Below are 27,269 nucleotides of genomic sequence, written 5' to 3'. Positions count from 1 at the left end.
GTATATTGACTCCCTATGCCGGCCCTAGCTATAAGGGTTTGTTCCTATTCACGGGATATGCGATACATCATGATAAAACCTGACCGTTCCGAAAACTTTGGCGTGCTCGTATCCGCGGGCAGTAGATGAGCGTCGCCATTGGCAACGAACGCTTCTTTAAGCGCACACCTCCCCACCAGAAGAAACCCAATACCTTCATATAGCTTCACCGCTGCGTGATTACTAGGCTTCACCATAAGTCGCACCTGAACAACAGATGGCTGGGGACGAAAGAACTGCAAATAACCAAGCGCCTCTTGACACAATTTCTTCCCCAGTCCTTGGCCCCGATATTCGGACAGCGTGAACAAGCTTAGCATTTGCCATCTTTCTTCTTCCGTATCCCACTTTGGGGCCGGCTGGCCCGATTCCGGGGGAAGAGTAAAGTCGGCCGGTGATAATGGGCCACGGATGCTGACTTGGCCGACCCATTCAGCATCATTCAACCGTGGCTGATCAGCATTTTGTGATATGGCGGCGCAGATAAACACCTCGCGCCCTGGGATAGTCAAGAGACTGACCCAGTCAGCTTCTGTATAGGCTGCTTCAATTTCGTATGTGGAGGAGAATGAAGCAGGAGAGGATTGGAGGGCGTTCAGGCGCAGGTTTCGGTACTTCTGGGCGGATAATGCCACTCCTTCGGTTTTGGAGATGCGGAAATAAGAGTAAGTAAATTTGTCTGTCATAATGGACAGAGTGGATGTAAATGTTAGAACTCCGAGGCCAACTGGGATTTCATAGTTACTTCGTGGGCTTTTAATAGTACTTTGTAGGTAGTAGGTCCTGTTTGCGTACTACAGTACTACGGCTAAGAATCAATTCACCGATCCGTGTTTAAGAGGAGTCGGTTCCACTCGTCACTCGTCTGACTACGGCAAATATCCCGGAAGCCGTTCATAAACGATTCGGCAAAGCGATCCAGCATTTACACACCGTCGGTATACTTCGGAGTGTGCTGACTACTTAATATATTAATATTGTGTCGCATTCATCGCAGTGCACGTACGCCCTTGCCTCGACATGCCAATTCTGTTAAGGACGTGCGACTTGCACACCCACGCCACACACATTGATAGTAGCGTGGAATATACTTAGTGTAGTTTTCCCTGTGTACCCTTAATTGTTATTGCGGTGTTGACAAGCCTGGACAACGCGATCTGCCAGATGAAACCCACAAACAACGTTCCCTCTCCGTTTAGGATCTATTCAAATGAGCCAAAGTGAACTTTCGAGCAATGTACTTTGATAATAGTAGCCCTGGTTACGATATTGATGACACCGACCCCGGTTTTAGGGCTTGAATGTTGCTTTTAAAGTGATCTATACTCTATTTTCATTAATGTCGAAGTGACTTGCGCTTGCTCGATTGTGTATGTACTTCAACCATTCTTGATGCGAGACTCCAGTTCGAGTTGGCCGCGTAGATCGATCTTAGATAGCATCTGCTTCACTTCCCGTGATAGCGGGTTGCGTTTATCGATAGCCCTATTTGGAGTCTTTATTTTTGCTCCGAAGAGATGCACCAAGGTTCTGCGCAACTTGCCGAATTATCGACAGTCTTTGAGGAAAATCCACTGCGCCGCTTGAGAACGTCCCGGTCTTGCAGATATGTCATAGGCCTCGTATGCCATAGGAAGCTAGGACCCTGGTTCTTTAATGCGGGGGCAGAGACCCGGCCCCTTCTAAAAAGGGGCCGTTAGTTGAGCCGTATACTCCAAGCTGTAATAGATATATGATTGCAAACATCCACTATTTCTTAGTTCTCAGGTTTGTCTTCTCTAAATTTCCCTTTGAAAGACTTTCCTTCAGACTGCGTTGCTCACCCAGATATTAAATCAACACCGCAACAATGCCGTCGATTTCTGTTCTGTCGGGGTTTACCTTCCACAACTGGGGACCACTCACCACAACCTGGACCCCGCCCGCTTCTTGCCAATCGGTCCAGAATGATAACCTCTATATCGCGAAGACCAGCGCTCCAACAGTCGACCTCGGCAGTGTCTCCTGTGGCGTGTCGGCGGACCCCTGGGGCTGCTATCCAACAGGCACTATCACCATCACTGATCTGCCGACCGCGACCTCATGGTTTCAGGACCCTCACAAAAACCACTTCTACCAGCAATACTACTCTCCTGGTCTCTACTGTCCTTCCGGATGGGGCCCAGTGGCAACGGCATCGCGCAACGGCACTAAGACTGTTGAGTGGAATGGGGCTTTCAATCCTGCCGTTCCCTCGCCATCATCGGTCTACTTCGCGTACGCGAACGTGGTCAACAATGTGTTCTTGCAGGTCCTAGATCCGAGAGAGACTGCCGTGTTGTGCTGTCCGAAGTACATTATGTGACATTGCACGGTGAATAAATAGTACTAACGGCATTTCCTCTTCTAGGTCCATGACCCCAGCTCCCAACGGAGTATATTGCTACTCAACTGTACCAGACTACACGCCGACAAGTGTCTGCAATGAAATGATGCCAACGGCTGATGCCGATGCGCTACCTGTGACCAAATCGATCTGGTGGTATGGCAAAACCGTCGAAGCGGTTCTCGGTGCTCCAATTACTGCAGATGCCGTCATTTCAGAGACTCGAACTACTCATTTCAAAGCAAGCGATGTATCTTCTCTTCTTGCCGTCACAGCAGTTCGCCCCATCACGCTTATGCATCAGCCGACAGATGTGAGCACATCTAACCCGGCAGTCAGACTTAGTCCAAGACCGTCGAATTGGAATGGAATTGGCACTGTGGTTGGAATCACGGCTGCGGGAATGTTCCTGGGTGCAGCAATGATCTTGCCGTGGTAGTCCACTGTCAGTATCATGATTCCCGCGCCTAGCATTCAGAGCTCACTGTACGGATTGTCGCCTGTCTTGTATGAATATGCCAGGCTTGCACACGCTTTCTAAGTAGAATTGAACCTCAACTGGTAAAGCAAACTCTTCTTCCAATGGACATTATAGACAGAGCCTCAATGCGGACCAGAAGGTACCCAGCCGTCGCCGCAAACACCGCCCTCAGTAGACTCGGACACGAAGACCTCCTTCCCAGTAGGGCTGATTAACGGCAGGTAGAACTTCGCTATCTTGGTACTGGACTGCGGCACATAGTGGAAGATCAACGACCGACGGAATCGATCGGTGGTTCGATTCGGCCCTGATCCATGCACCATGCTGCCATGGAACAATAGAGCGTCACCAGGCGCCATCAACGTCTGCTCGGCGGTCATTCCCCTAGGCAGGTGAATCGCCTGACGGCTGAATGAAGTTTCTGAATCGGCGTCACCCGGACAGACTAGCTCGTAGTTGTGGGATCCTGGCACCACCTGCAGCCCACCGTTATCCTCGTCGACCGGATCTATTGCGATCCAAACTGCTATACATGTTTCGGGATGTGACTGCAGAAATAGATTGTCCTGGTGCAATGCCTGACCGCGAGCTTTCGGTGGTTTGAAGTAGAACATAGATTGCGCACCATTGACGGGGCCAATCGTTGCCTCGACCTTGTCGAGGATGCGGCGGTCCAGCATGTACTTGCGAGCCAACCGCCCGACCCCCAACTCGGGGTGACGATGCGGGTGGACGAAGCGGGGATAGCGGGCTAGGATGTCGTCGTCCGGGACATTATCGTCGTGGGCGAGACTGGCTTTGTCCCCCTCGACCTGGGCCATGAATGCATCGCGAATGGCGTCGACCTCGACGGGTTCTAGAACCCCTGCGATGTTGACCACGCCATTCTCTTCATAGGAACGCTTGAGATTGGTTTCGGGTCCAGCAGGTGTGATCATTGTGTCTGACTTTCAGACGATAGATGGCTGTGTTTCATGGATAAGACGAGACGGTTTCGGCCTTGGGGGTTTCTTTGCAAGCGGACGGCAATGTCTTTATAGGAAACGAGTCTCCAGCTGCGATAGCTAGCGGGGTAGGGTAGAACTCGGCATAAACATCACCGAGTCACCGAAAAGGCTCTGATTCCTCTAAGCCTCTCGACAGACAGCGTCCACAAAAACTTAGACCAGTCACTTTGGTCGTATCCCATGGAATCTAAGACACTGGTGCGGAGAACATCGTGCGAGGGAAACATCCCTTGGTTGGTGGTTGGAACGGTGGAGCACCGTTGTTCATGACTGGGAGTCCGGTTAATTCTTACGGTTAGGTCAGTTCAGAAGAGCTCTAGCCGAGTTGAAGTTGCACGTTCGACGCATTGCGTACAGCTGTTGTAACTGAGGGAACTTTAACCTCACTGGGGTACTAGAAGTGATACGACTACTGGGTTCAGGCTATATAGACAATGAAGTGGATGGTCCTATAACTGACGAATCTGGTTGATAGAGAATTCCATGGACTATTAGCGAACACGCTAAACTTCAACATGTTTCAACGCCTAGCCTGTGGTTAGGAAACAGGTTTACTTAGTAATATCTCTGCTACATCTGCGATTTGGACTAGGTAGCGACTTCCATCGTGCTTTTCAGTGTACTTTTTTATTTGATTCATCCTATTGCATTCATCGCAGAGCATGTATGTGTGCCATTGTCTCAATAAGTCAATTCTATTAATGATGATCTCACAAAGCAAGAAAACGAAATGGATACAGAAAAAAGAAACGAGGTATCAAAAGAAAAAAATCATCCAATGCGAAAGGTCCAGCGAGATTGGAGATTCGCTTTTTCCCACAGCCCTATCAGTCCATATCCTCTATCCTATCCTATCCTCGTATTCAATACAGGTCATGCATCATATGCAAGAAATGTAAAAACGGAATATGAGTAAATGAGTAGCAGATGAACGAATTCAATATGCAAAATGGGAAACTGGAAGAAAGGAACGAATTCAAATCCCTTAAGCAGCGAGCAACTGCTCGAACAGAGCAATAGTCGAACAGTAGTTGCTCGTGTTATCAGACTCCGGCACCATGCCCTTACCCTGTGACGAGGTGATCATATTGACGGCCGCCTTGGTGCTCAGACCGTAAAGATGGACATCGGAGCAATCGACCTCAACCATATTCTGCTGGCAATCCTCAGACTGAAGGCAGCTCTGCGCGTAGTTCTCAAAGAAGCTGTACAGACCCGCGCCGTAGACGTACAGATCCTTCGAACCCATCACGCGCAGACCCCAGGCCTTGCGGCAGGAGTTTGTGGTGCAGGACTCGAAGGTGGGATCGTTCCACGAGGACTGGGGTGTGAATGGAGTCAGGGAGTTGGGGTTTGACTGGTAGTATGGTGTCTCGGTTTGGATTAGGCCCATAAAGACGTTCTGGGCGTTCGAGACCTGGTAGTTGTATAGCTGGTGGTGCTCGGAGGCGGTGCCGTACATCCAGACTGGGCCTTGAGATTCGATGAGGACGCCACGGCCTGTGTAGACGTTTATCTGGGAGTGGTCAGGCAGGTCGAGCTCGTGGTCTGCGGTCCACATCCACGCGTTTTCGATGTACGCGCTCGCTTTCTCGGTGATATGCAGGAGCAGGAACGCGGCGATGCACGAGGCCTTGGGCGTGGTGACTGTGTGAGGTGTCTTCGGGCAGTTGCTGCTCTGTAGCTCGGTGCCAGCGGCACCACCAACGCGGATGTGGACGTCCCACATACCGGCTGAGCCCTGGGAGGATGCGGCGACGTTCCATTCCATGAGGATGGCGCCGGGGGCGGAACCCTTGGTCGTGATAATCAGGTCACTCATCTCTACGCTGCCGACGTCGCCGGACTGGCCGATCTGCAGCGCGGCAATGGGGTTCTTCTCGTCCTGGAACTTGCTGCCCGACGCCATGATCACCGGCCAGACTTCACCCGTGATCTTGATGTTCTTGGGAACCTTCAGCGTCGAGGTGATGACGTACGCGCCGTGGTCGAAGTAAACCACCTGGCCATCCTGTGCGCTATCCAGGATCTTCTGGAGGGCTGCGGTGTCGTCGGTGGTGCCATCACCCTTGGCGCCGGCCGACTTGACGCTGACGAAGGACGAGGCGGGCACAGTCTCGTAAAGGGGCTTCGAGCGTTCAAAGACAGCGCCACCGCTGAGGAGGTCGGCAGGCTTGGAGTTCGCCTTGAACGAATGCTGAACGCGCGCAGAAGCAATGGCCTCGCTTGCACCGCAGGTACCAGTGCTACCGCTAGAGTGGCTGCCAGATCTGCTACCACTTCCACCGGAGGAGCCACTCTTGCTGCTACCACTTCCACCGGAAGAGCCGCTCTTGCTGCTCTGGGTAGTCTGGGCAATGGGTGTGCTCTCAACAACGACGGGAGTATTATTAGGAGTGTTGTCGGAGGTAACTTCACTAGAAGGAGCGGAAGCAGGGGTATCCGGAACAGCAGCTGGAGTGGCATCCGGAACGGAGGCATCGGTGGCCTGTGGGGCGCTCAGGAAAGACAGCCAGCTGTTGTCAAATCCAGGCAGACCAGTGAAACCGTCCGGAACATCCTTCGCACGACCCTCGCCAGTAACAGTGGGAATGGGAGCAGGCTTAGCAGCGGTATTGTCAGGAACAGTGTTCGCCGGTGCGGGAGCATCAGTGGCAGCAGGGATGGCAGCGAGATCGGTACGGGTCGCAGGGCAAGCCATGATAGTCTTCATGACAGTCTCAACAACGGTCACAACCTCGGGTGCAGACTCGGCCTCGGCGTCACGCTTGCTGATTGTCTTGGAGGGGGAGTAGGCATTTCCTTGCATCCAGTTGTTGACTACCGAGCCACCGGCCAAGATTTCGTCGCCGTCAACTCCGGCAACGGCCACCTTTGCTCCGGAGAAGTCCACATTGTCGAGCACCAGGACACCACCGCCGATGGGGATGCTATCGCGGTTCCAGGCGGTCACCACACCGATGGGAGTGTCGGTGAACGTGCTATCCAGCATCATGACCGAACCCACGGTCTGGTTGGTCGGCGATGTGGACATGTTCAGCCCAACCGCGCAGTCATTGATACTGACAGACTTGAAAGTCCACGCCCAGTTCCAGTTCATGTAGATGGCCGTGTTGCAGTTATTGAAGGTTAGGTTGCGAGTCGTGAACTGCTGGTTACCGAGGAACATGCCGTAGTTACCACCGTTGAAGGTAAGGTCGGACATGAAGCCTCCAGAGCCATTGTCCATGAAGATACCCTCTTGCTTATTCGCGTCACCACCGCCCTGGACCATCTCGAACCGGATGTTCTGCAGGGACGTAGCCTGGCCAACCTGCCAGTGGATACCGGCGCCAGCGGACTGGGGCATAGCGGTGAGATCGATGACCAGGTTGCGAATGGCGCGGAAGAAATTGTTCTGGTTGGTGTACCAGTTCGCGCCATCGTCCTCGTACGGATCGGCGTCGATGACCGCCATCCCGGCGAAGCTGGGCGAGGCTTTGATCACAGGCAGGTCGGTTGCATCTCCCACAAGCTGCGTGTAGTAGAACTGAATGATCGGCTTGGACACCACATAGGTACCCGGTGGGAAGTACACCAGGGCCGGAGTGGTGGTGGATGAATCGCAGCCCTTGCCGCAGCGGTTACCAGACGAAATCGCCTTGTTAATCGCCGCGGTATCATCCGTGGTACCGTCACCTATTCATTGTAAGCTTTGATCTTAATTATCTGGAATGAATACATACCCGCAGCTCCAAAATCCTTGACATTGCGAAACACCTGATAGTTGTCGTTACTTCCGAAAGGCACGATACCCTGGCGCTTGATATTGGCAACCCAGTAATCAGATGAGTCGGACGAGCTCGCCGCAGCGACCGCTTTCTGGTGCACATGGTGCCCATGGGGGTGGACGGGCACTGCACCGACCAGCGAAGCAGGCAGACCCAACAGCAGAATGATATGGGCCAGAAACAGCGCCATAGAAGTTTGTAAGGGAGCCATCTTCAAGACGATGGTCGCTGAGCCTGCAGCGAGACCTGGAATACTAGACGGAAAGAAAATAAAAGTCTTCAGTAACCAGCACCGAAAAAGAGGGAGATCGAGTTGGCGCTTAAACCAGAAAGCGACAGACCCAAAACAAACGAAGGGAGTGAACGACTGCGTCCGCACAAAGATTGAATGCGAAGGCAGCAGAAAGGGAAGTGAATGTAGCCCGCCAGGAGCAAAGAATGACTGAATGAGACAAAAGCAACAATGGGAGAAAGAACAGAAGGAGGGAGCGAGAAAAAGGTTTGAACAATAAGAAAGATGCAGAAGTACTAACGTGGTAACTGTGCTGTAACACCTCCCGTATGGTCCCTGGCACACCGACACAACCACCAATCAAACACACCCGCGCCCGCCACCAGCCAATCGCAGACCCGACCGGGTGTATTGGCGTCGAAAAGTGAAACGCGCTGGGAGTGTGCTGAAACGCTGAAGGAGGTGATCGCTGGGCCGAGCGTTGCAGATTAACCGATCGTTGGATAGAAGGGGAAGGTGTGGATGGGATGGAGTGGATGAAGCACTGGCCCAAAGTCTCCAGCAGAAGAGGAAGTAGCAACGGCTGGACCGGGGTCTACGACCTATATACTCCCTATGCGACAACCCCCTTCCGCGCCTAAACCGGGTATGCCGGGTTGATGGATCCTCCATTCCATCTGGATCTATCTGGATTGCGGGAGCGCATGGTGTCGCGGAGCTGATGCGTCGGAGAAAGGGGGGGTTGGTAGGCGTGGTCGGGAATGGGTGAGGTATCTGGGCAATGGTTAAGCGCGAGGTCCAAGTGGAGCTCTTACTTGGTATTGTTTATCCCGACTCAGGGGGCATTGTTGCTTGATCCCGAGGGTTAATCATTATTACCCGACACTCGCTTCGAGCAGGCCTTTCGTCTTGTCGAGCACGGTAATAATATCATGCGATGAATTTACAATAGAGCACCTACATCCTACTACGTTGTCAGGGATGCCCAAGCAACGAATGGATAAACATTCCAGGGCGGGCGGGCGAGTGGACGGGTAGGCAAATTCCTGATGACGAGAGACAGGCGCCACCAAAATGGCAGAGCTTCAAAAGGGACCCGCCAGACACGGTGCACGGCACGGAATCCGAGCGCGCGCTGCGTGGTCTAGACGAAACTAATTCTTGTCGAAGGCAGACTAATTCTTGTCGAAGGCAAGCAACAGGATCGACGACGTGCACTATGTAACTCTCTGTACATACTGTAATACTGCAATAAATGGCAGGACCGGCAGAGGCACGCCACAGAAAAGCCAAGCTTTGGGTTGGCCCCCGACGGGTTTGTGCTTATGTAGGGTAGTACAGTAGTTTGTTGCAGGTTGATTGGTATTAGGGTCAGCCACTAGGTCCTTAGGAGCCGTGTGTATGTCCTTCTTGTCGCCAAAGAGACCAGATACACAGTCAACTGGTTCGGAGCGTAGGATTTTTCCAATATATATATCCATGGATCCACGGGATATATATCTTTCTCGGTCCCTTTACGACTCTGTAGTCACACCCGGCCCCGATCCAAAAGCCGAGTCAGCAGATCCCCCGGCATCTTCCGTGCTCCGCCCTGAAAATCCCAACTGAGGATCAGATGAGGCGCAGTGTTTGCAGCTAGTGTATATATATATATATATATATCATTTGCCACTGTCTTATATATCCCTTCCTACTCCATCACTATTTACAACGATGCACTACGACGGTGTGGCAGCCTAGTAGTACATACGCGTCCAGTCCAGTCCGATTCCGAATCCGCGGCACGGACCGGCCGGGCTCCCCTGGCCTGACCCATGGTGCCTGCGCCACTTCTAAGTTACTTTTGGACTCGCTCCAGGACGCGCGCCAGCCTACGCACGCCCTCGGTCAGGTGACGTGGCTCTTCCCACGCAAAGCACAGGCGGAGGCAATTGTTGAATTTACCATCTGTCGCCGCTGACGTGTCGCCCGGGAGCTGGAACATGTCGCCCGGTGCGAGGCGGAGGTTCTCCGTGCTTTCGGACAGTGACACGATCTCTTCTGCTTTCAGTGGAGCGGGTAGCGCAATCCAAATGAAGTACCCGCCTGCAGCGATAGGGGAAGGCGCGGGGAGGGTCACACCACGGGGGATGAGGTGCTCTTCGATTGCGGTGCGGAGGAGGTGGTAGCGCTCTGCATAGGCGGGCTGGAGGACATCTGTGATGTGATTCTGTAATATCCCCGTTGGGAGTAGTTGGTCGATGATGGCGGAACAGAGCTGTGAGGGGGCACCGCCTGACCGGGATGAGCCTCTGGATATCTACCGCGTTAGAGTGTGTAACACAAATATTTCCACAGGAGGACATACACTTGCGACAACCCGAAGGCAAACTGCTCCGTTCCCTCGGCCCATCCAGTCCGCGCCCCGGGCCCGATCAGCTTGCTAAAACTGCCGTTGCTCATTGCATTGCCCCATATGTCCTGCGGCCCGCCGTCCAGATACCGGTCGACATCGACCAGGCGCGGGAGGAAGGACTTGTCGGGTGCGGCGAGTTTGCCCGTCGGCGTTGTTGCCCACTGCAGCATGTCGTAGACATCATCAGCCATGATTAGCGCATCATACTTGCGCGCTAGACGAACTAGCTCCTCTCGGCGGCGGTAGGACATGATCTTGGTGGAGGGGTTGGAGAAGGTCGGGGTGGTGTAGATGATGTGTTTGTAAATCTTCCGCCAGGGCTGCGGCGATTTCATCTTCTGCGAGACAATCAATATGTGCTCTCCAGGATTCTCATCTGCGAGAAAATACCGGCTCCGTATTCCCTTCCTGCTTCGCCTTCTCCTCCGCGGCAAGCAACCCACTCTCCAAAAACTCCAGATCGATCCCCTCATCATCCTCAGGAACGGCGCGCAATCTCCCCGCGAACCCGGCATCATCCATAGTCCGAAAGGCTAGGTGATACGTCGGCGAGACCAGCCACACATTGCGCGTGTAGACAGGATCCGTAAAGACGTTGAGGGCACAGGCCAGATTCTGGCTCGCCCCGCCGGTGATGCAGATGCGCTGCGGCGAGATAGGCTCCTGTGGCTGATAAAATGCCGTCAGCCACTGGGCGATGTGCTCGCGCAGCGGTCCGTAGCCCTCATCGGGGCCATATAGCAAGGCTGGGTCTGCAATGGCCGGGGTGGTCAACACGGTATCGGCAGAGCCGCGTAGATCTCGGGCGGGGAGGAGCGTGGGGTTCGGCCAGCCAGTGGACAGGTCGATCGGGGAGGGCACGGTAGCGGTGGTGGTGGTGGCGGCCAAGGCAGGGCCATCGGCAGGGGTCGTCATCATTGGGGCGGCGGATGATGTGGCATGATGAGGGATGGTTGGATTGGAGACAACCAGAGTTGTGGGCGAGTGCGGAACCACCCGATCGATAGGAACTGTAGCAACCGAGACGATGTAAATATACCTTTCCCCTCCGACCAGGATGGTGCTCCTGAATACATGTCATGGCGATCATGAGTGGAAACAATCATCATCATCATCATTCACGATCTGACAAGACAGAAGTCTGATCCTACACAGTATCCTATCGAACGATCCTCTCTGGCCTCTGTCCATCGTGTCTCAGGGGGGCCCACCCTACCCAGCACTGCCATAAATAGGAATGCAAAGAACCCGATCGAACTTAGCACCGATTTCATTACTTTTTTATGTTCCTGAGAATTTTTTTTTCTTGCTGTCTATATGATAATTCCTGATTTATGAAACAACCCACGCCCCCCCTGACTGTCTCTCTCTTTCATTCTCTCACTCTCTCCCTGCCATTCTTTCCCTCCTGCCGATCCATTCCTGCTACTTGTCATTCTTCCATGCGTTCCTGACCTCACCCGCTCATACCCACTCGCTCTCCCTCCCTCCCTCCCTCCCGCCCATCTTCCCCTTCCACCTGAACCGTCACCTTCACATTAACCCTCTTCCACCCTCTCCCTCCCCATCCTCCTCCTCCTCTCCACCAGACGAACCACGATGCTGTCTGCTCCTGTCAAGTCAGCCAAGCGCATCTCGTCTCTCTTCTCCCTGGGCTCCCACAAAGACCAAGGCCCATCATCCCCCACCTTCAACTCATCAGATCACATTCCAAACGAGCGACGCCGACGGCAAAGCACATCTCGTCTGACCCGTCATGTATCGACCCCAACGGCCCTCTACTCGGAACCACGAACGGTCCCCAGCCAGGGTATCGACCGGCTCGACCTGGAGGGCTTACCGCCACCACCGCCCTTGTCCCAAGTGAACAATGATTTCTCCAGCAGCGCCCCGACCTCACCGGTCGACAGCCGACCGAAGAGCAGGGGACGCGACTTTAGTCGGCCCTCCAGCTCGGCTGGGTTAGCCATCCCCCGCACAAACACCGATTCTCGGCCTGGGACACCATCGAAACGACGAAGCTGGATGCCGGGTCGCTCAAGGGCCAACTCGGTGGAAAAGCGAGCGTCGGTGATGCCAATGCCACAATTGCCGGCGGCGTGGATCGCAGGGCTGGACCAGAAGATTGTGTACGATCTGGGACCATTATCGCGAGGAGAACAGGTGTGCCCGACCCAGAAACTCGGAACCGCCGGGTGTACCAGCTAACGCTTTTGCCAGATTGCCGAACTGTGGAACGAACATGGCGATACCTATGTGTACCTTTTCCCCCAAAACACCGGCCGTCCAGCCTCATTCAAGATCGATTCGACCATTTTCGCCGAGTCTCCCTCCCTCAACTACCTGGCCCGTGGCACCGATGCCAACGCGAGAATCCTAGAGAAACCGACACGCACCCTTTCGCTCAACAACCCTGCGTCCCCGACACTGGGTGCGCAAGATCAGTTGGCGGACAATGACAACGACAGTTCGGGCAGTCAGCGGATGGACTCGTTCGATGACGGGCCGGAAGACTTCCAGGAACTACACCTCTACCTGCCGATCCCTCTCAACAGCGACGTCAGCGTCCCCCAATTTCAGCTGACCCAGGAAGACACCGAGACCTTGCTTCTGTTCCGGAACCTGTTCTCCTTTTTGATGGGCCAGTCCCTGATCGCCACGCCCAAGTCTTCCTCCCTCTTCACCATTTTCATGGATATTGCCGTGCTCCTGGCCCGCTTTGAGTTCTCCAATTTGGATGGCTCGAACTTCGGTGAGACGGCTACCTCCAGTTTCAGCAACTACTGCGACGAACTGCGATTGTCAGACGTGCGTCGGAGCCGGGAAAAGACCATCGAGGCCATTGTGCTGGGTGAGCGCCTGCGCTACTATCCGCTCTACCTGGAAGGGTTTGTGCACGGAGTCGGAAAGCTGGACGAGCTCAAGCAAATTCGCAGCCAGAAATACCAATTCATTCACCCGATCACCCAGAAACGATTGGAGCGCGGTTTCATCGATCTCGATTCGCGCCTTCGTGGGCTGTACGGCAAGCTCCAGGACTTTGACTTCCCGTCGGTTTTCTCGGGCATTGCCAACTCAACCACGTCGCAGGCAAGCAAGGTTGTACGGTTCAAGATCTGGAAATCCGGTTTCCTTGAATTTCGCCGATTCACCCTGCAATACTACCGCCAGAAGTATGGCGCGTGGCCTCCCAAGGCTCGATCCAAGAAGAACGAGTTTGAGGAGAGCGGGCTTAACCGACTCCTCGCATTGGATCTTTACCACGACTTTACCGATCTGTACGACCTGTTGGTAGACCGCAACTCTCTCACTACGCGCACCATGGACTCGGCCGCGAGCAACGACCCTATCTCCTCCGATCCAAGTGAGGTGTTGGTCCGCTCCCTGCGCCAGGTTCTCAGCGAGTACGACCGCAGCACCCCACCCGTTCTCCCCCCGATTCCATTCGACATCCCGCAAATGCCGTCTGTGCAACCGCTGCAACGGAAACCGCTTGACCCTAAGAAGGAGGCTAAGCAGCGGGCCAAGAAACTCAAGAACTCGGACATCAACGCTGTGCTGATGAATTCGTACACCCGGGAAAGCATGCGACCCACGCCGTTCATCGAGAGTTTCATGCAGTTTGAACGGCGGTGCGCAAATGGCAAGAGCGTGGACGATCTCATTGACTTGCGCTGTGGACAGTGGATTTTCTTGTACGCTGTCATTCAGTCCCTGCCCATGCTCGTGGTGGATGTGCCTGAACTGCATTACACGGAAAATGTGGAGTATTTCCTCTGTATCGCCCCTCGGGGTGGTGCTCCCTGGATCCACAATGACACCAAGACCGCTCGCAGCTGGTTTGGTGTTGCCGGCGGTGCCGGTGTTGTCAGTCTCCCGTCGGATGTGGTGATCAACGGTGTGGAAGGCGTGTATCGGCGCAGCCACTGTTGGCAGATGGCTGAACAGTGGGCGGGCACGGACCAGCTGATCGACCCCCCCATGGTGGAGGATACCTTTGAGGAGGACGAGTCCTCGATCTCATCTCCCTACCAGGCCCAGCAGTCCTCGATCGGATCATCTTCGGATCACCCGCTGCCGAGTCCAATGATGATGCCTGGCGGTGGCCTCACTCCGCCTCCGCCCGCTATTCCACGGACCAGCTCGCCTGCTTCGCGATCCCGAGCTGACCATCGACACTCGATCTACCCGGGCCTGGAAGCATTGCCATTGCCCGCAGGCATTGCTCCCATTGAACCTCCCGCACGACCCGTTAGTCGGTTCAACCCGAACATGAGCTTCGACGACATCCTGAGAGAAGTCCCGAAGAAAGAGACGCACAAGGGCAAAAAGCACTAATTTTTCTGTCTTTCTTTTCCTTGGTTCGGTTGGTTTCATTCTGTTGATAGGCGCATATGGTGGTCGGTACATGCAACAAAACCACGGGACTTGGGGAATTGGCGTGCTTGCACAGGGAAACACAAAAAGCAGTCTATCTTGTTTAATCGATTTCATTTACCGGTGGAGAGAAAAGAAGGGAGCATACATGGAGCGAAAGGACAGCATTGAGCACCGTCATCATCATCATAATTATTTCCAGCATATCAACATCAGCAATCTCCGCGTGGAGGAACTGTGGTTGGTCTTCGTTTTCTGTCTTTGTGTTGGCTTTTTCCTTCTCCCCCCACTTCGTGTCCCTTCCTCTCCTTTTCCCTTTCCCCTTTTCTTTTGATTCCCATGGGAATTTGCCATCATCCCTATTTTTTGTAATTCTGTGCTCGACCGTTTTTCTCCTGGGCCGATAGAGGTATATAGACACTAATATTGTATAAATGCCGGTTCGGGATGCTTCATCCATGGTTCGCTTGTTTATTTTCTTCTTGATTTGTAGAGTAAACACCCAAGTTCACCTCTATAGAGAGGAAGGGGGTCGAGGTCCATCAGCCACACCGGTCTCGATCGCCAGAGCCAAGGCTAGATCAGGAGAGGCTAGTGAACTCTGTGAAGAAACTTAGGGCGAGGCTCTTCGTTCAGCTACGTTCACTCCAGGCTTTTCCACTACCTGCCATCCTCGGGAGATCCCCACACATCCATAATGGATTAACCAGCTCAAGAGTCAATGCCGTGAATATAGATATTATCGAGACGACCCCCTGGCCACACCCACCCCACCATGCCCCGGTCCCGACGCTCCAGCGCAACAAGTGACGGCCACGAGCGCCTCGAACCCCGCCTCCTCCGCGCAGTCGAGCACGACGACCTCGAGTCCCTCCGGACCATAATCGGCCTATCCCGCGAACATGGCCAATTTAGCGACGCATTCCTCCGCGTGGGGCTGATGCGCAGCGCGGACCGCGGCAGCGTGCGCGCCACGGAATTCCTCCTCGCCCTCGGCGCAAAGACAGAAGTCACAGGGAACAGATTATCGCCCTTACTGCGTGCCGTCGAGCGCAATCACTACGAAATCGTAAAAGTGCTGCTCGACCACGGGGCGGCGCCAGACTCGGCGGATAAGGAGGGCCGCACGGCGCTCATGAGCGCTGCGTGGCGCAATCATGCCGAGACCCTGAAATTGCTTATTATGCGCGGTGCCAATGTGAATGCGCGCGATTTGCGGAGGAGGAATGCGCTGCATAATTTGGCTGCTGATAAGGAGTGTCGCTCTGGTTGGGGGGATGAGATTGTGGGATTGTTGCTGGGGACCAAGTGTCAGATTGATGGGCCTGAGGGCCAGGATGAATTGGGACGCACGCCGCTACATTGGGCTTGCGCGACGGGGAATCGACGGTTCGCGGAGTTGCTGCTTACACGACCGGATGGACCGAGGGCGCAGATTGATGCCACCGAGCTGAGAGGGAAGACGGCGCTGCATATTGCGACGGCGCATGATCGCGAGGATATCGTGCTGCTGTTGCTGCAGCATGAAGCGGCGGTTAACGCCTGCAGTGATGGTGGCTGGACGCCGCTACATAATGCGTGTGAGAGGGGTTCTGTGGCTATTGTGAGGACGTTGTTGCGCGCCGGAGCTCATATCAACAGCCAGCTTTTGAACGGCGTGACGCCGCTGCATCTTGCGGCGCAGGGTGGCCACACCGAAGTGGTGGAGTGTCTGCTGGAGAGACCGGATCTCAAGCGTCGAGTGCGGGATAATTTTGGAAGTACGCCGTTCCTGCGCGCGGCGCAGTTCAAACGCAAGGATATTGTCCTGCTGCTGGCGCCGTTCAACAATGTCGAGTCTCTTTCCGAGGATGCACGGAATGCCTGTCGGGCATTCGATGCGACTGTGGTTGATTTCGGCAACTTCCACAACGAAAACCGCGTCAAGCGCATGTCTGTATTTGAGCTGCTCTATGGCAGAGACCCAGAGAATCCGCGCAAGCAGGCCGTAACAACTGTACCGGCGGACAGTCGGGCCACCGATTTCCGCTGGATCCATCTCCCGGCTAACAATATGGCTTGGGTGGAGGCGCTACTCACCAAGTCGTTTATTGAAGAAGGGGCACACGATGTCGATGGATTTAAGGGTCTGGAGAAGTCATTTAATTACCAGCACCGCGGTCAAAGGACTCACTCGCATTTCATGCGTCCGCTGTGCCAGAATACTCCGCGCAGCCTAGGGCGTCGAGAAGAGGAAAGCAGCTTCGAGGAGCAGTCGTCAGATGCTGCTCAAGCTAACACACCAGATCTTGGCCCCCCGCCCGCTAGTCGCAAGCAAAAGGAAATCAGCGGGAAGCCCAAGCGTGTGAATTCATGTTCTGTCGACGAGAGCTCGGTGAAGAAAGGGAAGGGGATTCAGAAAAAAGCCGGCAGCAAGCCGGGCAGTGGTCCCAGCACGCCCAGGTCTGAGAATAGACCACAGCAACCAAGATCATCGCTCTCTACTACCACGCTATGTAAAGACCCTCTGGTGTCTGCATGCAATGTCTGTGTCTACCTACCATATCTGCATTTCGAGACCGCCGAACGACGGCAGAAGATGCAAGAAGCTATTCAACGAGCAGAGAAAATGGATTCTCTTTTCCAGCCACGCGGAATCAGCAGGATTCGTACGCGGGATGAAATGCTGCTTGACGCACATCTGTCGTCTTCATCAACTTCTCTCCATGTCCGCCGCACGCTGGACCAGTTCTTTTACCCGAACATCGATACTCAGAGTCGTGATCAGGATCAAGTGGTCTACCGCTACCAGACCAAAGGCCCCGGCCGCGCAGGGACCAGCGAGGATCCCAAGATTTTCATGGTTGATCAGTTGTGGATGTGGATATTGGGCACGAATCTGATCGTCACAGGGTTTCCGCAGCGGTGGGATCAGCCCAAGAATGATCCGCTTAATGTGCTTGATGGGATCATCGAAGATATCAACTCCAAGACGCGCGAGCCTGTCAAGTTGATTTATGATCTGGCGATTATCATTACCAACCGATGTTCGGGTGTATTTGACCGTCACCGCTTGGGCGATGATGAATATCAATTCCTGGATATGTTCGAGTCGTCTATCGGCATTGCCACGGATAAAGAGACAGTCCTCTTCAACCGGTTTAACCGTGCCTCAGCACAAGCGTCGGGATGGCTCAAGAACCATCGCAAGTTAAACAAACCTCTCCGCAACTCGGCTCGCTCTCTTTCGGGCCACCCAGCAGACGAGGACGACGCCGCAGATAACTATGACTCGGAAAATGACGAGGACCAACCACTCTTCGTCGACAGGCTGCTGGACATCGGTCAGGAAACCGATCTTCTAGCCGAGACCAAGGACATCCGCGACGAGCTCAACATGATCCGCACAGTCCTCGAACACCAGAAGCACGTCCTCGCTGATTTCCAAGAAGTAATATGCGAAATCTATTACGCGCAGCACCGCTCTCAGTACGAGGTGAAAAAGCGGTTCAAGGACCAGCAGCGCACAATCGACATGCACCTCAAGGACATAGACCGCATGGACAAGCAGGCCGAGCGTATCTACCACTCCATTACCGATCTTCTAGACCTCAAACAAAAACACGCCAACGCCTTCGAGGCCCGCTTCGCGCGCGACCAGGCCGCAGGCACGACACGACAAAGCAAGACCATCATGGTCTTTACCATCGTAACCATCATTTTCCTACCGCTATCCTTCATCACCTCCATATTCACCATTAACATGAAAGAATTCCAGAACCTGAACCTGGGCTATGTCGCCAAGTACACGTTTGGCGTCGGTTTCGCCATCTCCATCCCCCTGATTCTGGTTGCGCTCTCAGTCGATGATATCAGTGACTTCTTCGGTACGCTCCGCGGCCGAGGCTGGCTGTCTCGTCGGAGAGAGGCGACTGAACGCCACTCGGCAGACGACTCGCTGCAGGCGCTGGAGATTGAGAAGATTCTTAGCTTGGCTCGCTCGCGCAGAAGCGCGGAGTTGGACTATGGGCCCAGCTTGTTGCCTACTTCTACGCGTGGTAGTGCAAGGCCATCGACCTTTCAGCGGGCTAGTGTGGAATACATTAGACCCTATCAACGATAACGTGGCATAGTAGTATATACTGCATCTATTGTGTTTTGAAGAAGCGAATGTCTAGTCGCACTATATCCCTTATATCGCAGTGTGGCTGGAATGCCATTCGGTGACATGTCTTTACTGTCTTCGTCTATAGTTTTGGAAAGTTACACTTCCACCGCATCCGCATATATCTCCCTCCCTACCTTCCCATCCCCCAAAATACTGGCGGGATGATAAACATTCATCACCACCATGGCCGAAAACATGAGCAAAGCATCAAAGATATACATAAATGCTTCATGGGTCATGGGGAACCCATTAAACCCGTAGAGATACTCCGCCAGACGGAAGATAGACCGAATCAAAATCAATGCGCTGACAAGATACAGCGCCAGGAGCACCGTGGCCCAATTGCGCTGCCTCCATCCCTGAGCACGGGTAATATCGCGCTCCGCCTGTGCCTTGGAGGTCGGATTGCGGTTGATGCGGACGTGGAACACGGCAGCGGTGATCACGAAGAATCCGAAGAAGACGAGCTGGATCACCAGACCACCGACGACGACATAACTGCCGATATTGCGCGAATTGCCGCCTCCAGCCATGAGACCTCCTCCCGAGCCCTGTGTCAGGAACGAAAGCACGTCGCCCGACACAAAGATCTTGGTCATCCACCGCACATTAACAAGACTTAGCTCTTCGGCATGGAGGTATGACACCAGTCTGCCGAGAACCATGTACACGGAGGCGGCGTACATGGGCGGCGCGAGCAGGATGAAGAGCGACTGCATTGCGTAGAGGGGTACCGAGGCGAGGTCATTGTGCCCAACGGCGCGGCAGACGTAGCCGATTATCTGGACTGTTTTGTTGCCGAATTGTCAATTAGGGCTGCCGTTGTTCCGGTGCAGGAAGAGTTGCTTACACACGCCGCCCACCACGAAGGGAATAAAGTACCAGCATCGCGCCTTGGTGAGCTGAATGCCATGGTAGGTGGTTGAGCAGGCGAAGAGGATGATGAAGATGACGGCTGCGGGGATGGACGGCGTGTAGCCGTACAGATTCCACTCGTTCATTTTGTTTTCCTACTGTCTATCTGACATGGCGGAGGGGACCGCCATATTTAAACACTCATAATGTTTAGGCTCCAGGCTAAATCGGAGAATAGGAACTAATACTTACTGGAGTTGCTGCGCCTATCGCAGAAAATCTCAATCTGACACTCCTCAAGGTGGGGCCAGTGGATCCGTGTTCGCACTCGCTTCCGTGTCCGTATTCGAGTCCGTTTAACCATCTACAACATCTGCACCAGCACTATTGCACGGCGCTATGGGCCCACGGAGATCGCATCGCAAGTCGCGCAATGGGTGTCGAGAGTGCAAGACACGGAGATTGAAAGTATGTTGATTCGATTCCCTTGAGCACTCAAGTTCTAATAGAAACAGTGCAATGAAAGATATCCCTGCACCAACTGTGTCAAGCATGACATTCCATGCAGCTATGTCGCTCCAGTTGAGCCAAGCGATGCGTCTCCAGCACCGTCAACACCCGCCGAGCTGCCAGCGACGCGACCGCAGCCATCACAGCCCCAATCTCAAGTAACGACTCCATCCGGACTTCATGCCTGGACAGCATCCTCTTCAGAAAACAGAGCCGATCTGTTGGATCTTCTATGCACCTCGCCAGAGGACACTCCCTCCAAAGAAGACTGGGCCCTCGACCTAGAGCTGATGCACCACTTCAGCACTGTCACCTGCAATACCCTCGCCATCCGCCCGGACGCCCGACATACCTGGCAGTCCGTCGTTCCCGTCGAGGGCTACTCCAACGAATACGTCATGCACGGCCTCCTCGCGATAGCAGCCATGCACCGCGCCTACCTCTATCCCGCCCAGAGAGACCGATACACCAAGGCATCAGCCTATCACCAGGCCGCGGGCCTAAAAGAGTTCCGGGACCTGATCGCCTCCCCTATTGACCCGAGCAACTGGCAGCCGGTGTTCTGTTTTGCGTCGATGATCACCGTGCACGTGTGCGCGTTGCCACTGCGTCTGGGTATTGATCGCTGGCCGGCACCAATTTCAAATATGGTGGAGATGTTCTCGGTTATTACGGGGTTTCAAACTATTATGCAGCCGTTTTTACCGTTGCTGAAAAGGACCCAGTGGGCGCCTTTTGTTTGTTCCGTTTGGATTGAGGATGAGATGATGCCACCAAAGTATGTCTGCCTTCTGACACTTGACTATCAAAAGAATGGACCCGCTAACATGGTTCTTGGAAGTCCGTCGACAATCAAACAGTCCCTCCTTCCTCCAGATACATGGACACAGCTTGATCGACTCCGACAATTCATCCAAGACTATTCTTTCCCGCAATCGTCAAATACATCCCACTCTAATCAAGACCAAGACCAAGACCGGCTCAGCGACTACAAAACAGCACTCTCCTCCCTCGAACAGTCCACCCGCCAAATCGAGCTCGCCGGCCCAAATATTGAATTCGGCATGATCCTCCTATGGGCATATCGGCTCTCAAAACGTTTCCGCGATGACCTAGAAGCGCACCAGCCCGCAGCACTGATTATTCTTGCGCATTGGTGCGTACGTCTGCATTTAGTGGATCATTACTGGTTTGCGAAGGGCGCAGCGCGACAGTTGCTTGAGGATATTGAAAGGAAGATTGTACATCCTGGGTTTCAGGAATGGTTAGCCTGGCCGAGACGGTGGGTTTTGGTGAGATGAGTGGCATAAAAGGGTTTGTTTATTGAGGGAGTTTCGTAAACTACGTAATATCTCTCGAGAAACAAACATCAATAGGCTATACCTACCCTTTCAATAGAGAACAAAGGGAAATGGAAGCTGGACACCTCAGGCCTGCTGGCACCCACGCCATAGCCTGCCTATATAAGACATTGTTTGTCCCTCTTTCCACTTTTCACCTTCCCACTTCTTCCTTTCTACACTATCCAGAATCCCTACAGACGGGCGGGGCCAACCAGTCTCTTACTCCGTCAAGAGATCCTCATCACGATGCCATAGAGAAGTGGCCTTCGCTCGTTAGTGAAACGGGTTTTTCGGAATCAGAAGCACAACCACGAGTTGATACACACTGGTGGTTCTCAAATTCCGGCTACCAAGTTAATACGGTCATACTACTTTCACGCCATTTTTATGAACCCACAAGAATCGAAGCGCAAACCATACATCCCAGTCGCGAATCAGCCCTGGTTCTCCAGGTGTTTTGGCGTATGTCGTGTTTCCGTTCGACCGTCAACAAGTGTCGCAAGAAGGTCCAGAAGGATGGTAGCGGTGATGCTACCCTCATGATAGCCGCCTCGAAGCGTTGCAAGACCTGACAAGAGAAATGTGCCTTGTTTCTTGGTTCGTTCCCTTTTCTGACGTTTGGGACCGCCTCGGATGCTCATCTGTGGTAGATCGACAAGATGATGTTGGGTGCATCAGATGGATCTGGTGAAGATCTTGGAATGGACAGAGTTGTTATGAAACTGTGATGACAATCTCAATATCACCGATTGTCTCTCTAGCACAAGGCTCCTAGAGCACTTCCAGGTCGCGAACGAGCATGGAGTCCAAGGCCAGCCCGGCGATAGAAAACAATACTAGGAGTGGAGGCAGAAAGGAGTCACTTGAAACGATCAGAAGGCCTCCCGGCTGCTCATCATGGATTCTACGAGTCCTCAGAGGATCAAAGAGAAAACCGAAGATCCCGGAAATCGAATCGATGAGTACAAGAAGCGACGAAAATTCCGACAAATCGAGGAGGCCAAAGCTCGGAGCAGCGAAGTAGGCAAGCAATGCTACAGCGGGCATGCTGCTTGCATCAGAAGGCGGGACAGCACCCACCGTATTGCACGACGAGCGGGTATTATTCGCCGTCGCAAGCAAGGTACTTTGGGTCGTTGCGATGTGGCCATCAAACGTCGCTTCTCCCTTGACCCCTTGGATGCTTTCGCTGGGTTTCTTTGCGAATCCTACTGGCGACAGCGCCGTGACAATCGTCAAATGCACGACGCAGAGTGGATTCACAACCACATGTTGAGCTAGCGTTGGCTGCCGATAACAAGGCTGGCATCGAATGGACCTACGACCACTGTGGGGATGTCCAAAATCCTAATGCACAAGACCTTCACGACGTCCGTACTGCTCACACGGTTATGTGCGGTAACCCAAAGAAGTGCGTCGCGTCAAAAACCACCCAACCCGCCTACACCAGTCGATATGGTTCCTCACGGCGGCTCACATGTCGAACAAGGCTGGACATATGTGAGTATCTGGCGCTACTCTGCAGTCTCCCAAACCCATTCAGAAAGCTCGGAACAATAGACCTAACCGACGACGAGCTCCCACTGCCGCCGAATGTTTACAATAAGGGCATGTGCCCCCTGGACGTCTATGAGAAATGGTCGTAGTACCACTTTCAGCTTCTACCGCATCAGCCATGCTAGCAAGGTGAGCTGGAAAGCTCTTCGTTACCTGTTAAAATTCTTGTTGTTATCTGACATCCAAAAGTAGTGTTCGAGTACCCGGGTCTGGGGTCCACCGGCGAGCAGGATGCAGGGATAGTGACTCAATCTCCGTCGCACATCCGGCAGAACAGCGCCGGCGCCCGGTATTCAGAAGCTCGACTGGAACTGACAGCATTCTACTCTAGCTAGTGAAAGAAGTCTGGGAAGTTATGTTTACTGGACTATAAAGACGGCTACAGGAAAGCTATAAAGATGGACATGTATACCTTCGAGCCCAGAATAGACCCGAATAGTTGCAATGATTTTTCAAGAACAAGCAATCATAACTATAGAACTAGAACCAAAACACCGGATAACCAAGAAAACTAGAAACCTAACTATTTAGATGGAGCTGCCTCTTCACTGCACAGCAACCTTGACATACTCCCTCGCCTCACCCTCCGCATCGCTACCCTCAGACCCTTCATCAGGCGTAGCCGTCTCACTGTCACTCTCATCCACATGCATCGCATCCTTCTCATTCACCTCCTCTTCAACAACAACAACTTTCTTCTTCTGGCTCACCTCCGGCTCCTGAACTTTAGGGACGGTGACATTAAGCACACCATCCTCCAGCTTCGCCGAGATCTCCTCGACAACAACAGCAGCCGGAGCCGCGCGCGTGCCGAGGCGGACCTCGCGCTCAAACACGCCAACTTCGCGAGCACGCTCTTCCATCACGAGCCCTTGGTGCAGATCCTCGGTGATACCAGGGCGGTAGACAACACCTGCCAGACGCAACACGGACTCGCCGACGTCATAGTCGATGCTGAGATCTTCTTTCTTTGCGCCGGGGAGAGAAACGTGCACGATATATTTGGTTGCCATGTCGAAGACATCCACAGTTGGTACGAAGTCGACGCCCTCTGGTGACTCCGCTGCCAAGGGGAAGCCGAACTGGGCGCCTAGGTTGCGTAGGAAGTTGAAATCTGGGAATCCGGGACCTCCCTGTGCGAATGGAGGTGGTCCCCCATGGTGATGGGGATGAGGGCCGTGGTGCCAGCCTCGCGGTCCTCGGCGGCCTCCTCGGCCTCCAAACCAATAGCCGCCTGGTCCACCGCGGTGGTGCTGGTAAGGACCGCCTCTTCCGCAAGGACCTCCAAACGGACCGGCGTGATGAGGGCCCGGTCCATGCTTGCCCTTGCCGCAACCCTTTCCATGGGCCCTGCATTTTCCTTTTCCACCACGCTTTCCGCGACGGTGCTTCTTCTCGTCGCCTGAGGGCTCGGAGTCTGATGACGAGGATGAGTTATCCTCATTCTGTTGCTTGTTGGACGGCCCGGCTTGCTGTTCCTCAGGCTGTTGGGGTACGTCCTCGGCCTGGGGTGTAGCTCCCCACCCTCCGAATGGATGCGGATGAGGTCCACGGTGGTGGTTATGCGGGTGGCGACCCTGAGGAGCAAAGAAGGGATGCTCCTCGAGGGCACTGGAGATATAGTCCCAAAGGGGATGGGGAGGGTTATTGAGGTAGTAGAGATTCGCCATATTGACAGAGAAGTATTCCAAGTATTGGAAGAATATTCAAATATTCGCTGATAGAACAGCAGAACATAAAGGATGGAAATGTATGCCACTTATATAGACCCCGGTATACTTTTTGCCCCCAGGCAGCCGTAGCTTCGTCACCACGAATAGGCCTACGTACAATCATGCTGCCTTCGGGCCAAACAACTCTCCGAACGGCAGCTATCCTGCTTTCGGACTTGGGACTGGCCGAGAATGATTAATAGAGTGTATGAGTCAGATGGATGATCCGTGAATGCCCTGGAAATGTATAGAAAGTAAGTATGATCGGGCGACGACCCGCGACGGGTAATTCCAAATGTGGTAATCTGCCCCTAACTCCGAGGACGACGGGAGCGCCACGCAACGCCACTCATTTGTAGTTGGTTTTCAAGGACCTAGATTGTGTTCTGGTATGTAGAAGTTGTCCAGAAACTTGGTCAAAATTGTGATTTGAAATCTACGGAGGCAAATTTGATGTAAAGCTAAATCTCCCAAAAGGAGTTGATTGGTCATGAATTTATAGTAGGTCTATGAGTAGCAATCGTTTTGACTTAGAAACAACCTGTTGATTACACTAGTTTTCGAAATCAGTTATACCTCCACACTCTTGCGACGTGATTCCCAGAGTCTAAATCCGAAATGTGCGAGACCTGATAGAATTTGATCGTCCACACTTCAATCCACAGATCGAGTGCTAGACAAGGTATTTTACACGAAACTGATATACTACACACGCTAGCTCCTTGCCCCTCTCCTCAGATACACGTGACAGAAGAAACCTAGAATGCACTGACTCTCTTGCGATCCCCTCTTCTTTTTGCTTTTTGTTGTTGAGAACCGATCGCCATGTCTCTCGTCTATCGATGGTTTGGTCCTGTATATGATGCCTTGTTCTGCCCGTCCCTGTCCTTCGGAATTCGCTGGCGCCTCCTAGCTTTTCAACCTTTGGTTTTCCTCACAAACACTATCCAGTCTTTCCGAGGGACCACGTTATTCTCAGAACAGCCACACACTGTAATTTGGATTCCCTTGAAGCGTTCTCCTGGACATTCAGTCCGTGCTATCGTATACCATCCTTTTGAGAAGAATTCGCGGTCGCGATCAAAGCCTCTCCATCTCAATATTCATGGTGGCGGCTTTATCGGCGGATTACCAGAAAGCAACGCGCCTTTCTGTCGCAAACTTGCAAATGAAACCGGAGCATTAGTTGTCTCAACCTCACACCGATATGCTCCGCGCTACACGTTCCCTTCTGCACATGAGGATGTCCAAGATGTAGCGGAGTGGCTGATCCAGAATGCTGAGAAAGTCTGGGGGGCGGATCCGAGAGTTATGAGTGTGAGCGGGTTTTCAGCTGGTGGGAACTTAGCACTAGGGGCTGCGCAATGGTTGTCCCGGTCGGAATTTGCTGTCAAAGCATCGGTGACATTTGATGCGCCGGTAGGTGATATGCTAATAAGAGTGTATAGGTTAATGTACACACTGACTGTATGTTTAGGTTGATCTTCGTCTACCCCCGTGGGAAAAGCCGAAGCCTATCAATTTCCCCGCCAAGGATCCTTTGGCATTCATCTTACCTTTAATGGATGCCTATGCAGGTCCCGAGCGGGAAAAGTACCGTGATAGCCCGTTGTTGCATCCTATACTCGCAGATATCGAGTCTTTGCCGCGGAATATACTCTTCTTTGGAGCAAAGGTCGATATCCTTCTGCATGAACAATTAGTGTTCATTGACAGAATAAAAGAAGAGGCTGCGGCTTTCAACCGTAAAATTCGTCCTTCAAACGGCTCGCAAGGCAATGCAATCGATGAAGCCTACCATATCGAGTGCGAGTTCTTCGAGGATCAATTTCATGGATGGTTGGAGAGTATGGATTCACGTTTACTATGACCTTTGGACTAGGGCTAACTCCAATATATCCAGTTCCTTCAATCTTCATCGACGCTAACTTGCGAGACAGGGTATACGATGATGCCGTACGTTTCCTTAACACTGTCTATACCTCGCATGGGTAGCTTTTGCAATCTGCGATATCATTGCATTCTGGATTGAGGATGATCCTAGCTAGTTTCTCGTCAAACTCCTCTCAGCCATGTACTACCACATCAATAGCTTCACACATTCAGCTCTTGCAGATATCTCTATACACTCTAGAGCCCATTATGAGTCACTTGCAGAATACTCGCCACTCGCCGAGTTTTGTATAGATGACATCACGTGACCATCCGTATTGTCCCTTCTTGCTTGTTTGTCTCTTGACTGCAGCACATGCTAATACTGCTTTCTCTCTTTCTCTCTGACACAAAAGACCATGGATGCAGACTACTGACCATGGAAACCTCACTCGCAGCCTGTTTCTCCCGAGAGGGGCACGTGCTACTCTTCCTCACCGACGTTCCCGAAGACTTCCGGGTCGCGCCGTGGGCTTCACGCAATTCTACTAAACTTAATGACGGGAGGGATGAGCACCCGTCGCGATTGGAGCTTAGTGGAGCTCCA

The 27,269-nt window shown here is 53.2% G+C and overlaps 12 protein-coding genes across 12 annotated transcripts; 6 read left to right on the top strand and 6 right to left on the bottom strand.

Moving 5' to 3' along the window:
* Window positions 1-44: 44 nt before the first annotated feature.
* N7474_004940 (GNAT family N-acetyltransferase) lies at window positions 45-725 on the bottom strand (the record flags this gene model as incomplete). Its single annotated transcript, XM_057196355.1, has 1 exon — window positions 45-725. The coding sequence occupies one exon, from the start codon at window positions 723-725 to the stop codon at window positions 45-47; it is 681 nt and encodes a 226-aa protein (XP_057053751.1).
* Window positions 726-1,888: 1,163 nt separating this feature from the next.
* Window positions 1,889-2,843, top strand: N7474_004939 (uncharacterized protein; the record flags this gene model as incomplete). The annotated part of the gene is made up of 2 exons (XM_057196354.1): window positions 1,889-2,370; window positions 2,429-2,843. The coding sequence occupies 2 exons, from the start codon at window positions 1,889-1,891 to the stop codon at window positions 2,841-2,843; spliced, it is 897 nt and encodes a 298-aa protein (XP_057053750.1).
* Window positions 2,844-3,007: 164 nt separating this feature from the next.
* On the bottom strand, window positions 3,008-3,823 carry N7474_004938 (phytanoyl-CoA dioxygenase family protein; the record flags this gene model as incomplete). The annotated part of the gene is made up of 1 exon (XM_057196353.1): window positions 3,008-3,823. One exon carries the CDS (start codon window positions 3,821-3,823, stop codon window positions 3,008-3,010), a length of 816 nt encoding a protein of 271 aa, XP_057053749.1.
* Window positions 3,824-4,877: 1,054 nt separating this feature from the next.
* N7474_004937 (glycoside hydrolase family 55 protein) lies at window positions 4,878-7,873 on the bottom strand (the record flags this gene model as incomplete). Its single annotated transcript, XM_057196352.1, has 2 exons — window positions 4,878-7,570; window positions 7,618-7,873. The coding sequence occupies 2 exons, from the start codon at window positions 7,871-7,873 to the stop codon at window positions 4,878-4,880; spliced, it is 2,949 nt and encodes a 982-aa protein (XP_057053748.1).
* Window positions 7,874-9,731: 1,858 nt separating this feature from the next.
* On the bottom strand, window positions 9,732-11,204 carry N7474_004936 (aminotransferase-like domain-containing protein; the record flags this gene model as incomplete). Its single annotated transcript, XM_057196351.1, has 3 exons — window positions 9,732-10,185; window positions 10,242-10,627; window positions 10,680-11,204. 3 exons carry the CDS (start codon window positions 11,202-11,204, stop codon window positions 9,732-9,734), a joined length of 1,365 nt encoding a protein of 454 aa, XP_057053747.1.
* Window positions 11,205-11,888: 684 nt separating this feature from the next.
* Window positions 11,889-14,627, top strand: N7474_004935 (uncharacterized protein; the record flags this gene model as incomplete). Its single annotated transcript, XM_057196350.1, has 2 exons — window positions 11,889-12,452; window positions 12,510-14,627. The coding sequence occupies 2 exons, from the start codon at window positions 11,889-11,891 to the stop codon at window positions 14,625-14,627; spliced, it is 2,682 nt and encodes an 893-aa protein (XP_057053746.1).
* An 814-nt stretch (window positions 14,628-15,441) lies between these two features.
* N7474_004934 (ankyrin repeat protein) lies at window positions 15,442-18,768 on the top strand (the record flags this gene model as incomplete). The annotated part of the gene is made up of 1 exon (XM_057196349.1): window positions 15,442-18,768. The coding sequence occupies one exon, from the start codon at window positions 15,442-15,444 to the stop codon at window positions 18,766-18,768; it is 3,327 nt and encodes a 1,108-aa protein (XP_057053745.1).
* Window positions 18,769-18,908: 140 nt separating this feature from the next.
* N7474_004933 (RTA1 domain-containing protein) lies at window positions 18,909-19,814 on the bottom strand (the record flags this gene model as incomplete). The annotated part of the gene is made up of 2 exons (XM_057196348.1): window positions 18,909-19,600; window positions 19,664-19,814. The coding sequence occupies 2 exons, from the start codon at window positions 19,812-19,814 to the stop codon at window positions 18,909-18,911; spliced, it is 843 nt and encodes a 280-aa protein (XP_057053744.1).
* Window positions 19,815-20,067: 253 nt separating this feature from the next.
* N7474_004932 (Zn(II)2Cys6 transcription factor domain-containing protein) lies at window positions 20,068-21,479 on the top strand (the record flags this gene model as incomplete). Its single annotated transcript, XM_057196347.1, has 2 exons — window positions 20,068-20,136; window positions 20,184-21,479. The coding sequence occupies 2 exons, from the start codon at window positions 20,068-20,070 to the stop codon at window positions 21,477-21,479; spliced, it is 1,365 nt and encodes a 454-aa protein (XP_057053743.1).
* Window positions 21,480-22,418: 939 nt separating this feature from the next.
* N7474_004931 (uncharacterized protein) lies at window positions 22,419-22,802 on the top strand (the record flags this gene model as incomplete). The annotated part of the gene is made up of 1 exon (XM_057196346.1): window positions 22,419-22,802. The coding sequence occupies one exon, from the start codon at window positions 22,419-22,421 to the stop codon at window positions 22,800-22,802; it is 384 nt and encodes a 127-aa protein (XP_057053742.1).
* Window positions 22,803-23,623: 821 nt separating this feature from the next.
* N7474_004930 (Hsp20/alpha crystallin family protein) lies at window positions 23,624-24,748 on the bottom strand (the record flags this gene model as incomplete). Its single annotated transcript, XM_057196345.1, has 1 exon — window positions 23,624-24,748. One exon carries the CDS (start codon window positions 24,746-24,748, stop codon window positions 23,624-23,626), a length of 1,125 nt encoding a protein of 374 aa, XP_057053741.1.
* Window positions 24,749-25,615: 867 nt separating this feature from the next.
* N7474_004929 (putative lipase/esterase family protein) lies at window positions 25,616-26,785 on the top strand (the record flags this gene model as incomplete). The annotated part of the gene is made up of 3 exons (XM_057196344.1): window positions 25,616-26,209; window positions 26,268-26,637; window positions 26,694-26,785. The coding sequence occupies 3 exons, from the start codon at window positions 25,616-25,618 to the stop codon at window positions 26,783-26,785; spliced, it is 1,056 nt and encodes a 351-aa protein (XP_057053740.1).
* Between the last annotated feature and the right edge of the window lie 484 nt (window positions 26,786-27,269).

Source organism: Penicillium riverlandense (assembly GCF_028828495.1).
Source record: "Penicillium riverlandense strain IBT 135883 chromosome Unknown utg000003l_segment0_segment0, whole genome shotgun sequence".
Lineage (NCBI taxonomy): Eukaryota > Fungi > Ascomycota > Eurotiomycetes > Eurotiales > Aspergillaceae > Penicillium > Penicillium riverlandense.
The sequence above is the reverse complement of the archived record's forward strand: the minus strand, read 5'-3'. Positions and strand labels throughout refer to the sequence as shown.